At 40.9% G+C, this 14,874-nt stretch overlaps 1 protein-coding gene across 1 annotated transcript in view; it reads left to right on the forward strand.

The window, feature by feature from the left end:
- Positions 1-14,874, forward strand: part of SAMM50 (SAMM50 sorting and assembly machinery component) — a 1,314,985-nt gene that overhangs the window by 670,984 nt on the left and 629,127 nt on the right. The window contains exon 8 of the mRNA XM_044088615.1: positions 13,229-13,357. Within this exon, the coding sequence (XP_043944550.1) occupies positions 13,229-13,357 (129 nt within the window). The remainder of the gene's footprint in view (positions 1-13,228; positions 13,358-14,874) is intronic.

A 14,874-nucleotide genomic window follows, 5' to 3' on the forward strand; every position in this document is an offset into this window, starting at 1 on the left:
CCCCAAGCCTTGAGAACACAGCTACCTATGCAGAATTATTTACAGAAATCCTATACAGACATATAAATGACTGCATTAAGGCTGCATACCTACCATAAGTAAGCACAGATCTAACACCAAAAACAAACCACACTAGTGGAATCCTTACCTTATCAGGCTATATAATAAAAGAAAAAAAGTCATGGCCAAAGTCAGAAAGAGCAACACTCACAAAGAAGAGCCGTCTGATTCAACTAAACAAGAAACTAAGAGGTCTAATAAAGTCCAGCAAGGGCAATTATAAGGTCAGGATAGCCACCCAGGCTAAGGACAACCACAAGGTCTTCTTCAGGGGTACATATCATTTCATCTAAGTGACTACCCTTTGAACACATGTTCGTCAAACTTTATCCATTGAATGCTAATTCCATTGAATGTTCATTTAAGCAAATTTCTTCACGGGAAAAAAACTTTTTGGCCATCATAATTTGCCCCTTTCCCCACTGTAGTGCGATCTCTTTGGTATATTTAGTTGGGAGGATGGAGGATGTAGCTCGCCACTTGGATGGATTTTAAATAATGTGTTTTTTTGTGACTGTCACTGGGTTGGCCGACTGTTTTTTTTTTTTTTTTGTTTTGTTTTGTTTGTTTCCTTCCCCTGGAAGAAATTTGCTTAAATAAACATTCAAAGTTAGCATTTGATGGATAAAGTTCGACGAGTAGGTGTTCTTGTAGTCACATAGATGAAATGATATAGACCCTTTCTTCAGCTATGTCTGGAATCTTTAAAGGTAATACTCAACAGTGTCTAGAACTGGTGGTAAATGGCGCAACCTTCACTGACCAGGGTGACATAGCAAATCTACTGACTGAACAGTTTAGCTCTAGCTCGCCACCCCCACTACCTCCTGTGAAATCCCTTGTAGCATATTATCCTAACTGTCAGCAGGGAACAGGTCTTGGATGTGCTGACTAATGCCAAAAGCACCATTTCATTGGGCCCTGACAGTATCCCAAGTTGCCTCCTAAATAGCCTAAGGCATGACCTAGCAGGCCCCTTGAGGCACTCTTCAACTACAGTCTCAAAACAGATTATATGCCATGTGAATAGAGGGTTGCAGCATAAGGGTGGACAATCAGCTGACCCCAGGAACTACAGACCCATCAGTGTAATTAGTCTAATATGCAAAGCCGTGGAACAAGTTATCATGGGATGGAGGTTGGCATAATGGTTTAGTTGTTTACCTCACAGACACAAGGTACAGTGTTCACTTCTCATCTTTGAAAGCGAAATTGGCTAGGCGTAAAATGATCCACAAGGGCAGGTAGCCTAGTACTTACCTGTGAACCTATGGAAATGATCAACAAGGACATTGGCAACCTACAGATACTGGACACATCCCACTTTGGCTTTAAAAGAAGGTTTTGCCTACTTAAACTGATAGACTTCTTCTAGAGGGTCACCTTAGCTATGGATAAGGGGAAAAACAGTACATACCACCTACCATGACCTGGCCAAGGTGTTCGATAAAATACTCCACTCAGATGTTATTGACAAACTCTCAGAACTAGGCATAAATCCCTTCATAACTTATTAGATAGCCAGCTGGCTCACAGATGGGGACCCAAGAAGCTAGTCACCTGCGGAATACCTGAGGCTCCATGTTGGGCCTGCTCCTGTTTGGCATCTACTTCTTGGAAGTCAGTACTAATGCCAAAGACCTGTGACTCACCAAGTTTACAGATGACTGTAAATTGGGAGCTATCGCAGATTCTTCCCGCAACACCAGTAATTTTACAAGAAGGTCTAACACAAACAAATGGCTGGTGTGAAAGTCATGGATTAAAACTCGGTGCAAAGAATGCATTATAGTGCCCTTTGGGATAGCATCCACCCAAACTAATTAATTTATCAATAATACACCCCTAAGAGTTGACCTGGTAGCTAAGGATCTGAGAACAAATGTACACATAATTTGGTGTTCAACCAAGACATATCCAAGATGTTAAGAAAATCTTTGTCTTCAACCCATAAGCAAGAGTATGGTATCCAGGTCCAAGGAAGTAGTAGTACCACACTACTCAGCCTGTATCAGACCCATCATTGAGTACAATACCCCTTTGGCATGAACCTAACCAGGCACTTGCAACAGTTGGAATACCCTAAAAGGTTACTCAGCAGAAGAATTCAGGATATAAATACCCTGTCCTTCACAAATTGCCTTGGGGTCCTGTCTCTATACTCGGTCTCCTGCAGGTTACTGAGAGGCTGTCTGTGCCTAGCATATAAGGCATCCTCAATTCCAGTTCTGGTGGATCTCTGAGACATAGGCAAGACAAACAGCACCAAAAACACTACATCCAAGCACCTGAACTTTGTGACATAAATAGAAGCTGCTGGAGGAACTGATCTGTGTCTGAAAGGATCCCCCACTGTGGAATAAGTTCTCCATCTACATGAAGCAAAGAAACCTTGATCATTGGATGTGAAATCTCAGATTCACCCCTGGTCTGACCCCCATCTCACTAAAGCACAGAGGTCAACAGTAAGCAAGTTAATCCCGAACTAACCCCCCCCCCAATAACCCTCTTTACCTCTTTACTAAAATATCCAGCCATGTAGGTGTCCAAGGAACTCTTTAGGCAAAACTAGGCTGGGTTGCATGGCTAGGCTTGTAAGGACTCTGGTGATCATTAGCCTAGTATGAACCTAAAAAAAAAAATATCTGTTTATCATACAGCTATCTGAGTCCTTTTCATGTATTTTTCCTTGGATTTTTAACAGTATTTGGACAATCTTTATCACTGGCCTTTCCTGTACCGTCCATTTGCATGTCATTTCAGCCTTTTTATCAGTCTTTCTTCCTAATGCTTCTCTTACCGGTCCTCATACCTCTATATGTGAGTTTTGCGTATTATTCTAATTCACTTGTTACTAAAACATGTTTTGCATCAACATGCATTTTCTGAGCAAAGAGAATTATGGAGCTATGTTGTTGTTGTTGTTCTTCTTCTTTCGGCTTTTCCCGGTTAGGGTTCGCCACAGCGGAACTCCGGTCTGTTAATGATTGGCAGTAGATTTTTACGGTGCCAGCCCAACACTCAACCTTCAATGAAGGCACGCCCATTCACACGTCTTTCGAATGCCACTCAACCGCGGGGAGGACATGCAGACTCCACACAGAAGGTGCTCCAGCTGAGAATTGAATGGGAGAACCTCTTGCTGTGAGGCAACAACGCTACCGCTGCACCACCACGGCTTAGAATTATGGAGCTATAATATTGGTTATTACTGACCGATTGTAATCCTTAGTAATTTACCAGAAAATCAAAAATTTTCCAGGAAACTGCATAAATGTGAAAAAAAAATTGGGAACATCTTGCAAAATCATACACACTTGAAGTATGCCATTGCTAAGGGTTCAGGCACTTAGCAAAACATTTTCCTTTAGTACATTTGGTTGGGGACACATGGTCAAAGTGATATTGAGCTGCAGAGAAATATGGTTGTTGCAAATTGTCTGTGGGGGAAAGAGAAGAAAGGAGTGCCATGCCCACAACTTCAGTAGGCAAATGCACAGGGGGAAATAATGTCCATGGCCCATAAGGCAAGAGAAGACAGCAGGCAGTATGGCAGGCATTGGTAGCAGTAAAAATGCAGTGGACAGTGCATTTATAATTGGTGTGTGTGGACCATTACCCCCTTTACAGTTTCTAGGGAGTATTGAGTAAAATGCATACTGGAGCATAAATGTGACTACAATAGTGTGCAGGATTTCTTCCATGCTGCAGCACACTTATAAATGTTATAGTTATATAAACATGTACTGTACACAGAGCACAGCACTCATTACTTTTTCTGCCCCCATGCATTTTGTTATTAAAGCTGTGGGCATGGCAGTGTGTGCTTCTCTTTGCCCACAGGGAATTTGCAACAACCATATTTCTCTGCAGCTGAATGTCACTTCAGCTATGTGTCTCCAACCAAAGGTACCACAGGGACGCGTGTCGCTGCCTAGGCATCTGAACTGTTTCGTAAAAATGTCTTGCATCTCTGGCCTCCTAAGAAAACCTTTTTCCATTGTGATATTTCAATTTTGTGATTGAATCATTTTATTTAATAGCAGTAGGCTAGAAGATCTGATGTTGTCTTCTGTCCATTCCTCAACATGTGGGTTGCGGATCTGACTTCAGCTACTTTTCTAGACTTTAGGATCTGTAACTCAAGCTCCTCCCATTGCCCACAATCCCCTCCTGTCCCCAACATTACCTCAGATTTCGTTTACCACTCTTGAGTATGGACATTATTCATTGGCACAGGCTTGCCTCACCTAAGCTTTCTCTTGTCTTTTTCTTATATTACTGTTCTCAGTAATTTAGCCTTCTACCTTTGTAGTTTTTTTATATAGTGTTTATTGTTTTTTCCCCTTTACTCGCCCCCCCAAAAAATATTTTCCTCTAGACTTTTCTTGCTCCTGTGGCACTCATTTTTCTCTTTACGATACTAGTGACTGTCTAGAATTTTATATCTTACCATTGATTATATCTCATTTGTGGTTACTTTAAGAATATTTTCACTATCATTATTGGCACATCTGTTATTTCTGTGTTTGTGGTTGCTGTTTATCTGTGTCCAACAAATCTACTGGATTTAAGAAATATGTGGCTTGTAGCAACAAAGTACTTTTCAGATGTACACCTTTAGTGTGTATATTTAGGGGCAGATTGATTAATCTTTTACAAGGTGGGTAACCTTGTAAAAGATTAATCAATCTGTACGACATTTGGGCACTCAACAGGTATTGAGCACCGTAACAAATTGGTTCTTATTAGTCATATTCCACCAGGAGAATCTTCAAAATCGTCATCTGCTTCCGGAACATTCCATCCGGGAAGAAGAGCTAGACCTTGGAGAAACATAAGGGGTACAAGAGCGACAAATCCATAGAGAAAAGTGAAGAGGTGAGTAAGTGATCCACTGATTGCTGTTCATTGATATTGTCTTTGGCTTCATTCACTAAACTCTCGAGGCCGTGTGATCCTGCAGCCACATCGGATCCGATTCCTCTGTAGTCCAGAATTCCTCCCCTGTTGGAGTTGAAGTTTTCTGTGGAGCTAGTCTCCCATAGGCTGTGCTCCCCTTTTCTTCAGGAGAGACCCAGACAGAAATTCAGACCTCTGCCCATGTTTTTTTTCCCCAAAGGTGTACCAGAAATGTCACCAAACTGATATAGGTAAAATGATGAGGAAGTTCCTCAGTACACAAATCCAGTTGGGAGTTCTCCTCGGGTGCTCTCTCATTGCATCTGTGAGCTTTGGTCCCCCTCCTGTGCCTTAGGCATCTCCTTCTCTGATCTGACTGCCAGCTTTGGTGACTTTGGATCTGAGATTTCCTAGGATGTCCATGTATGATCCTAAGTTATGGTCTTCGTTTACTCTGGTATCATCTTTGATCCAACCACTCCCTATTTCTTCATAGCTCAATGGATCTCTGAGCTGTAGATTTGACACTGATTCTGGGGACAAGGGCTCTACTCCAAAGTTGTTGGAGCCATCTCTTCTTGGGGCTTTGACATTTGATAGCTCTGCTCTGGATTCTGTCCTGGAGCAAGGTTAGGTTGGTCTCATTGGGCATCCTGGTTTGGTAGCTTCAGTTTCTACCAGAGTGTTCCTGGGTTTCTCCCTGGCTTCTGCCTTCAAGGCAGTTGAGAAAGCTCTCTTCAGGGCTGGTGATCGGACAACTCTTTCCCTTTCAGTTCCACCAACTCCACAACTGGTGACCCTAGGTCTTGATCCTTCTTAGTCTAGTCCATCAAGCTAGCCAGTTCATTCAAGTCTTGAGACAGTCCTCATTCAGGCCTCCCCCTCAGTCTTCAGCAGCTTTCCCAGAGCATCCCCTATGGAGACCTCTCAGAAGCATAAGTGCACGAGGAGGCACTTTGACTCCCCCCCCCCCCCAGGAGTTGTTGACAGAAGATAAGGTCTTTGATGACCGGGAGGGGTCCCCCAGATCACCACTTGAGGATGTCTCATTTGGGGAGATCTGACTTCTGAAACAGAAAGGAGGTTGGTCCTCTAAAGTCCCTGCTCAGGAGGAATCTGTTTTCTTGAGGCTTTTGGAACTGACTCGGCTACTTCCTGGATAGTTCCTCTGGCTGATGATATGGTGGATTGGATCTCTTGCTGGGCATGGAAGAAACTGGATGTTGAAGAACTGATTTTAGGAAACCCAACAAATATCTTGTTGCCCTTAAAGACCACGCTCGCTGGCGCAGGAGCCCAGCAGTGGATGCCATGGTAGTAGCAGCAGCCACTAAGAAAGGGCTTGCAGCAGAGAAGCAGCAGCAATAGAGATAAAAAAGCTTCTATGAAAACAGGTCAACGAAGAGGTTCTGCCAAACTGGCAAGGATTCTGAATTTACTCAAGGTTGTTTTCGGTGCCAAAAAAAGAATGGGGACCTCAGGCCAATTTTGGACCTTAGCCAGCTGAACTAGTGTGTAAAACATTTGAAGTTGCAGATGATCACGATGTAGTCCATCCTCCCCTTTCTGAGGAAGAATGATTGGATGTGCTCAATAGATCTCCAGGATGCGCGCTACCACATCAGAATGGACAGATGAGCCTGGAGATCCCTTCACTTCCAGTTGGGAGCCAGCCATTTTCAGTTTAGACTCCTACCCTTTGGTCTCACCACAAACCCCATGGTGTTCACTCAGTGCATGGCAGCGGTTACAGCTAATCTCAGAGTACAGGGGTTCAAAGTATTCCCATACTCTGTTGATTGGCTCCTCACTGCTCCTAAAAGACCTTCTAGTCTGGGCCAGAAACACTTTTGCTTCAGCTTTACTCCTCCTTAGAATCCCAATAAATCACAAGTCTAATTTCTCTCCAGTTCAGATGCTAGAGTTTATAGAGGCTCATATGGATACAACAATAAAGACAGCGGGGCTGCCTCAAAGCAGAATATCCACTCTGAGAAATCAAGTCCTGCAGCTTCTTTCACACTGAACCCGCCCCCCAGCTAGATTAGCATTACACTTCTGGGATTGATAGCAGCCTCCATTAGTTTGGTTCCCCTGGCAAGACATTATATGAGAGTGTTGCAGTAGACTGTACCATTTCCACTGTCTTTCATACATCAGCCCATGTCTCTTCCAGTTAATATATCAGATATTTACAGAGAACATATAACCTAGTGAATTTAGTCACCAGAAGTAGCCCAAGGATGTCCCTTTGATTCTTCCATTCATGAGGCCATATTGATCACTGATGCTTCATGACTAGGATGGGGGGGGGCGGCATTATTTTAGGAAGATGGTCCAAGCACGTGGACACCAACAGAGGCCAATCTTCACATCAGCATCTTGGAGATGAGGACAGTCCTCCTAGCATTGCAGGTCTTTCAGGATGACCTCCTTCTAGGAGTAACCTCTAGCCAGACTTGACAACATGTTGATAGTCTGGTACATCAGCAAACAAGGAGGAAAAAGTTCATACCCATTGCGTCAGTAAGTAATGAGAGTTTAGCAATGGGTGATGTCTCCCATTTTCATTCTAGTAGCAATGCACATTCTGGGGAAATCTAGTGTTGTAGCACACATATTGAGCCGGTCCATCCTACTGCTTCACAAGTGGGCTCTGAATCCAGACATGGCATCACGGGTTTTTTTGTCAATGGAGCCAACCATGCTGTAGTCTTTTTGCTTTTCCTGTCAACTCAAAATGCAGTATGTTCTTTGCTCTAATTCCTCCACAGGGGGAGTCACCAAGAGATGCTGTAGTTCACAGTTGGCCCTCCAGTCTACTGCATCCTTTTCCTCCAACTCCCCTTAACTCCCAAATATATAAGTAAAGCATCTTAACAGAATACCATGGTAATCCTCACTGCTACTTACTGGCTTCAACAAATGTGATTCCTCTTTTTTTGGCCTCACCTGGAACACACTCCTTGGGTGCTAGGCCCTGATCCAGATATTCTGTCTCAGCCATCTGGTATGTCCCATCCAGATTTTCAAACCCTGAAACTAACCATATGGTTTCTTCACTTCAAATGAAGGCTAGTCACTCCAGGCTTTTTCCTTTGTGGTGCACATCCTGACATCATCTCAAAAACCTTCCACTAGGAAGATATACAAAAGAAAATGGAAGATTCTCTGTTTGGCCTCCGAGACATTTGTACCCCATTTTAGCACCCATCATTGCAGTACTAGATTTTTTTGCTTCTGTTTTCCACAGTAGAGCCATTTATTGTATTAATGTACAGCTAGCAGCCATGTCTAATTTTCATGTGGGGAACATGATGCTTCTTTACCCTCCTTCAAGTTGTTCAAAGCCTCCTTTCTTCTTAGGACTTCTGTAAAACATCCCACCCCTCCTTGGGACCTCATGATTTTATTACAGGCCTTGATACAATCTCCGTTCGAACCTGCTGCCAAAGTGGACCTAAAGTTTTTGTCGTGGAAAACTGTTTTTCTGGTAGCCATTACCTCAGTCAGAGGAGTGTCTAAAATTCTTGCTTTTTCTTGCCAACCACCATATAGCATCTTTTACAAAGATAGGGTTTCTTTACAAACCAATCCCTCCTTTTTGCATAAAGTAGCTGCAGAGTCTTCCCTCAATCAAAGAATACATCTACCAGTTTTCTTCCCAAATTTCTGTAATAGAGGCAAGTACGTTATGCTTGCTAGATGTGCAGAGTCAGTTACGTTTTTATCTTCATCGAACCAAACCCTTCAGGAAGTCAGACCAGTTATTTATATCTTTCTTGAAAGCTAAGATGTGACAATGAGTCTCTAAGGCCACTTCAGCCAGATGGGTGACAATCTGCATTTCTCAAATTTACAAAGACAAAGGTTTAATCCTACCCAGACCACACAAGGCACATTCAACAAGGTCTCTCTCTGCTTCTTTGGTTTTCTTTTCTAGGGCCTCATTTGATGACGTCTACACTGCTGTCACATGGGCCAAGGTTCATAATTTTATTTCCCACTACAAATTGGATCTGCTTTTCATAGAAAGTGCTGCTTTTGGTTCTACTGTCCTCTGGAATATCCTTTCAGGATGCCACCATGGTAACATAAGTAGCTGGGGACTCTGTCCCATACGGTGAGGAATGGACAGAAAAGGCAACATCAGATACGAAAGTTATGTACTCACCATAATGATAAATCTGTGTTGTCTATTTCAGTCCTTCTTCAATCCCTTCCATTTCATGGAAGATTTTTCATACTTGGAATTCTGATACAACTTGTCGTTCATGCAGTATTTCATGCACTTACAACTCCAATGCAGTTTATTTCTATACATTAGTTATATGGCTACATACACCTAATTTCTGTGATTTTCCATGGAACTATAGGCAAACTCGATCTGAGGTAATGTTGGGGACAGGAGGAGATTATAGGTAAGGGGAGGACCCTGAACTACAGATCCCAAAATCAGAAAAGCGGATGAAGTCTGATATGAGGTTGGATATGAAACCTGTACATTGAGAAAGGACGAAAACGGACAACACAGATCTGTCATTATGGTGAGTACATTACTTTCTTTTTCTCTGCATTACTTTCTTTTTCTCTGCCATGCCATCTCTTTTGTGTTAATCGACATTTGTTTACAGCAAACCCTTCTTGTATAACATGTTTTTTCTGCTGTTTTAGACTAAGCTATCCAGCTTCCCACTTTATTTTCCAACTCCTTCTTTGACCTTTCCACATTACTTATTGAGCCTCTGTGACTCCCCACAAACAAACTACTTGATGCAGATGCACTGGAAATGCATCCACCAAAACTGTAGGCAATATCACATTACACATTTTATATTGGAGGGAACCAGCTTCTTTGCACTCCCAGGTGAGGGATTTTGCCCCCCTTTTGTAATATATACTCATCATTTGATATGAGCGAAATACATCTTACACAGCCACAATCTCACTAAGTGTAGAAAGCATTCTGGGAGCTGCACTTTGAGTACTCTGCTTTTAGCACTGTTATATCAGTTAGTTAGAAGTTGTCCATATGTAGATATATTCCATTATGCACGGAAGGCAAGTGCGACTTTTTTTTTTTTTTTTTTTATGAAGGCAACAAAGCAAATCAGGAACTAAATAAACCATTTCCGTATGTTTAGGGAGCAGGATTGCCTTTTGCTTGAAACCACGTAACAACATTTGAAATGGTGTGATTGGCATCTGTCTGCTACAGTAGTTGACACTACAGTTACTCTCTTTAGAAAGTCATTGTCTAAATTTCTGAATTTATTCACAAAGCATTTCAAAAGTGGATTGTCAGTCCAGAGATAGAACCGTGCTGTATTTGCAATGAGTGGTTTATTTATTAGTGTACTACTTCCTTCTTAGGTGACTTTAGTGTGACTCTTGCTATATATGCAGTGACAGGCATCTATAAGAAGGGAGATAGCAGACTTTTGTGAGGGAGTCAAGTAGTAGGTGCTGGACTTGTGTAAATATCTGCAGATTTACAGTCATCTTCTTCGATGATGCTGACATGATTTGTTTTATAGTGCAGAGATTTATTGATACTATTTTCATCTCCCTTGTTTGTTTCCTGTTCAGAGTGGACACAGGAGAGTTTGTATTCCTTTACTTAGCTGTTTTTTGATTATTTTTGGCATTTATTCTTACATTTATTAATGTTATGTTACCCTGCAGTAAAATAGAACTGAAATGGAAAATGTCTTGGTTACCACTATGTGCATTCATAATATCAGAATGCTGAGAAGAAAGGACATTTTGTGGGAGAGACTGACTTTCTTGGATTCTGACTGAATGGGACTTGATTGACATGCCAAATAACGTGTGTAATGAATACCGAGGCAGATACGCATGATTAGTGGATTTACTATTAGTATGAGAACCTTGTTATATGGGTTCTTCCATAGATGAAGTTCTTTTACAGTGACACATAGAGCAGATTCATTACTTAGCAGACCTCTGCCCTCTCTCATGTGTGGCTGTGATACTGTAACTTTATTGCATATGCTTACAAAGTCTTGAGAAGACAAGAAACATTTTATGTAGGAGGAAACCTTCTGTTTATGTTATGCTTATTTTTTTCCTCAGGAAGCCACCTAGTTCAGTTAAGGTTCTGAACAGGGTATGTTGACAGTTCATTAACCAAGGAACAGGAATGCTTTTAATGGGCTATCGTGAGTTTTGGGGTTGGGGTGGCTACCACAAACTTCAGCCCTGAGATTTTTGTAATGTCTTTGAAGGATAATCCCATATTCATGAAAAAATGTTTTTCACAGATTTTGTAGTTCACTCTTTCAACTTCACTTGTCTTTCTGGTCATTTGCAATCACACTGTGGTAATGATATGTTGTTCATCAGTTGTCAGTGCTGAAGCCTGTATGTCTTTATTATTTTACTCCTAGCGAACACTGCTAACAGCAAAACAAAAATTGAGGGGCGTACTTACATGAAGCCCTAGCAGAGGCTTAAATAACATGCTCATTTGTAATTGAGTTATAGTCCCTTTGTAAACTTCTAAGCCAGCCCATTGACAACTGAATTTGTAAAGACCTAAACACTACTAGGAAAATTAACTTGCACCTCATTTCTACAGTGTCATTCCTTTATAACATCTGAGAAATTACATGTTTTTATCAGAATATTTTCAGAAAAGTCATGGAGCCCCATTCTTAAATGTTATTGCACAGTGGTGGGCTGATGCACAGTGTACTAATACAAAGCCCTTAGTGATTCATAAATAATTTTGCATATTTGGGCAAGACCATTTACCCAGTCTTATTTGTGCAAGTATTGCACTCCAGTCGTGGAGTACATATGCATACTTACCCCCTCCTTTTATACATATACATCTCAGCAAGCCAAAAGCATTAGAGTACCAGATGGTCCCAAGGGGGTAACTTATGGGACAGCAGCCACATAGTGTGCAGTGGTGGTGGTGTTATCAGAGATTCCCCTGCTTTGCCAGTATGTTGCTCAGCAATACAGTACTTTGCAACAAGTCAGTGTTGTCAAAAGCCAACAAAAGAAAACCGCTCTGTTATATGGCAGGAAACTCTTTACCAGCAGTGGAGTTCCCTGTGATACAGATGTGCAGGTAAACCTACTGTCAAACACAGATTTGTTCCACCCCTCCACATAGTGATGCTGGCAAGTTCCACCAGTGGGACCTTCCACAATGCCAGAATCCTCATTACTATGTTATGGTAATGAGTCTGTCTGGTGTCAGTGCCTGTTTGTATTTCCTTTGAATGAAGATGTTCATTATGGCGATCTGTGGCACTGTCCTGCATCACCATATAGTAAAGCTGATGTTGAACTGTGGTGGGGATGTGTGTCTTGGCTGATCTTTGGATTCCAGTCACTTGTAGATTTTGTCTCCTTTCTTATGCGCACTGGTTATTGTTTGGTTCATAACATCTGAATGCATGCATTATCTCTAATTTTATCTTTCTGTTGCATAAACATAATAGTGTCATATTACTTGCAAATCAGCTTAAAATCCTCTTCTTCATTTCCAGCCTGCTGCATAGTATATATCATTAACTTAGTCACCAGAGTTAACTTATTTACGATAACATCATCTGTAGTTCTTACATTTCTGAACCACCTTCCCGGGGCAGTCTTTTTCTCACAAACATTTTATTTGATCAAGCTCATGAGTATGCTGTCAGCCATGCAAACACCAACTTGTTCCATTTGTTCTCCTGATTTGACCACCTTTAACCTAACGTCAGAATTCAGTGATTAGGTACTACTTCAGTAAACCCTTATCACAACTTTTAGCAAACTTATCTAGTACAGAATATCAGAAAACCCTGACCCATGTTTGCCCTCCATTTTATCTTTTTCCATATTTTGCAGTACAGTGTTTGCATCACTGTTGCATGCTGAGTTTCTAGAATATTGATATTCTGACTTAGTGAATGGATATAGTTTCTAAAACAGAAGTGTCGATATGATGAAAATATTTAATGCAAAAGTCTGCTGTGTAATTACCAGTATTTTTTTTATGAGTGCTGCATAAATGGATTTGTAGTTTGGGTAGCAGCAGTGCATGTAAAGTACATGGTCATTGTTCATGTTTGTATATAGAGGTTTGAGTATCCTGGTGACATGGCAGGAAACAATGTGTTTCTTTGGTGTAGTATATCCAAGGCAGAAATTAAGGCACTTTTTTAAAAAACTGAAAAGAAAATTATTTTTTTTTTAATTCTTTGAGAAGTTTGATTTAGAAACTGTTTTCATTTTATCCCACAAGTTTCCAATATGGAAGACCTACCATACTCTGAAGTGGGAGGGCGTTTGGAGAGAGCTCAGTTGCTTGGCCAGAACAGCATCATTCAACATAAGAGAAGAAAGTGGGCATTCTCTCAAATCATCCTTGTCAGTAAGTTACCAATTACTTCATATTGGAAATGCTGTGTGTGTGTGTTAAAATATGACTAGTCCTTTGTAATAGCTAGAATACCACTGTGTAACAGAAAAAGGGTGAAGCAGAAAACAAATGAAGAATTATCAAATGATTTTAAACTAATTTTCAGAGGAAAAATGGTGAACTGGAGTCAGTGATATATTCCTAGCCGTAAGGAGATGAAGACTACTTAAACATTTATATACATATATATATATATATATGTATATATATATATATATATATATATATATATATATATATATATATATAGGTGTACTATGGTAAAGTTGAAGTGGACTCTGTTGAATGATGGGATCATAAACCCACATCCGTAAAAGTGACAATGTCGAATTCCGACATTGTCGAAGTACGTCTCAACTTCAACCTCAGAACGGGCTTTAACATGGGTCGAGATGGGGGCGAGATTTGTATTTCGACAATGTTGGGCTCAACACTATTGCCGTTTGGCCTCCAGACTTTATCCGCAGTGGATTCAACCGCGTTTGCTTAGACTTTCCCATAGTAAACCTCTATATATATATATATATATATATATATATATATATATATATATATATAATATATATATAAGTATACATTATAGTTTAATTTTTTGAAGTTACAGATACATGCTAATATTTGTTTTGCTTATTGTGTCATTGCTGTGTTTGACTCTGGCATAGATAAGGCCCTGATTACAACCTAGGCAAGATGAGTTCATAGTAACTTGGGTGCAGGAAGAGTGTGGCAGGGGAGGATGGGAGTGAGCAGCCAAGGTAAGCTTGTCCATGTTGGAGGGATGGAGAGTTTGATTTAGTAGGCTTATAGCCACCGTGCTGTAGGAAGCTTTTGTAGCACAAACAGACAGGACCAGAGACAAGGCTTAGTCATCACATTCTAGTGAGAGTAGCCCTTATTAGTTTATAGGTGAAAATACAAGTACACATAGGAAGGGCATGTGAGCCTGTCTGCCCCCAAGGGCTTATGGCCTCACTTGAAATGTCCTCATTGCCGGCATGCTGGCGAGGGTGAAAACCACATCATGTCTGCATTTATGATGGCCCCTGCTGTTACCTCTCATCTCTGTGCTGGGGATACCCAGTACAGAGGAACTGGTCAAGATCAAAAGGGCAAGGCTTGATGCGTAACAGGCCCAGAGACAAAAATAAATAGAAAAAAGTCATTGCTATGACCTGAGAACACTTTTTTTAAAGGAGCCATCTGTGAGAACAAAGTTGGTTCAAGTGTGTTTATTATAGTGCTTTTAACCAATGGTTCTCACAACAAGAATTTGCGCAATAAATAAAAATCTCAAACTCGGGAACAATATAACAAATGTAAATGAAGCCATTCTGCTAAAAATGAATATTCATGAATGGCAGAATAAATCTGCAAATAATTATCAACAAAATTGCTCACAAGTGCTACTATAAATGTCAATACAATAACTAAATAGGTGGCAAACATTTAAAAAAACAGCAGCAATTGTT

The sequence above is a fragment of the Protopterus annectens genome, chromosome 11.part0 (assembly GCF_019279795.1).
Source record: "Protopterus annectens isolate FY-2018-M chromosome 11.part0, PAN1.0, whole genome shotgun sequence".
NCBI lineage: Eukaryota > Metazoa > Chordata > Ceratodontiformes > Protopteridae > Protopterus > Protopterus annectens.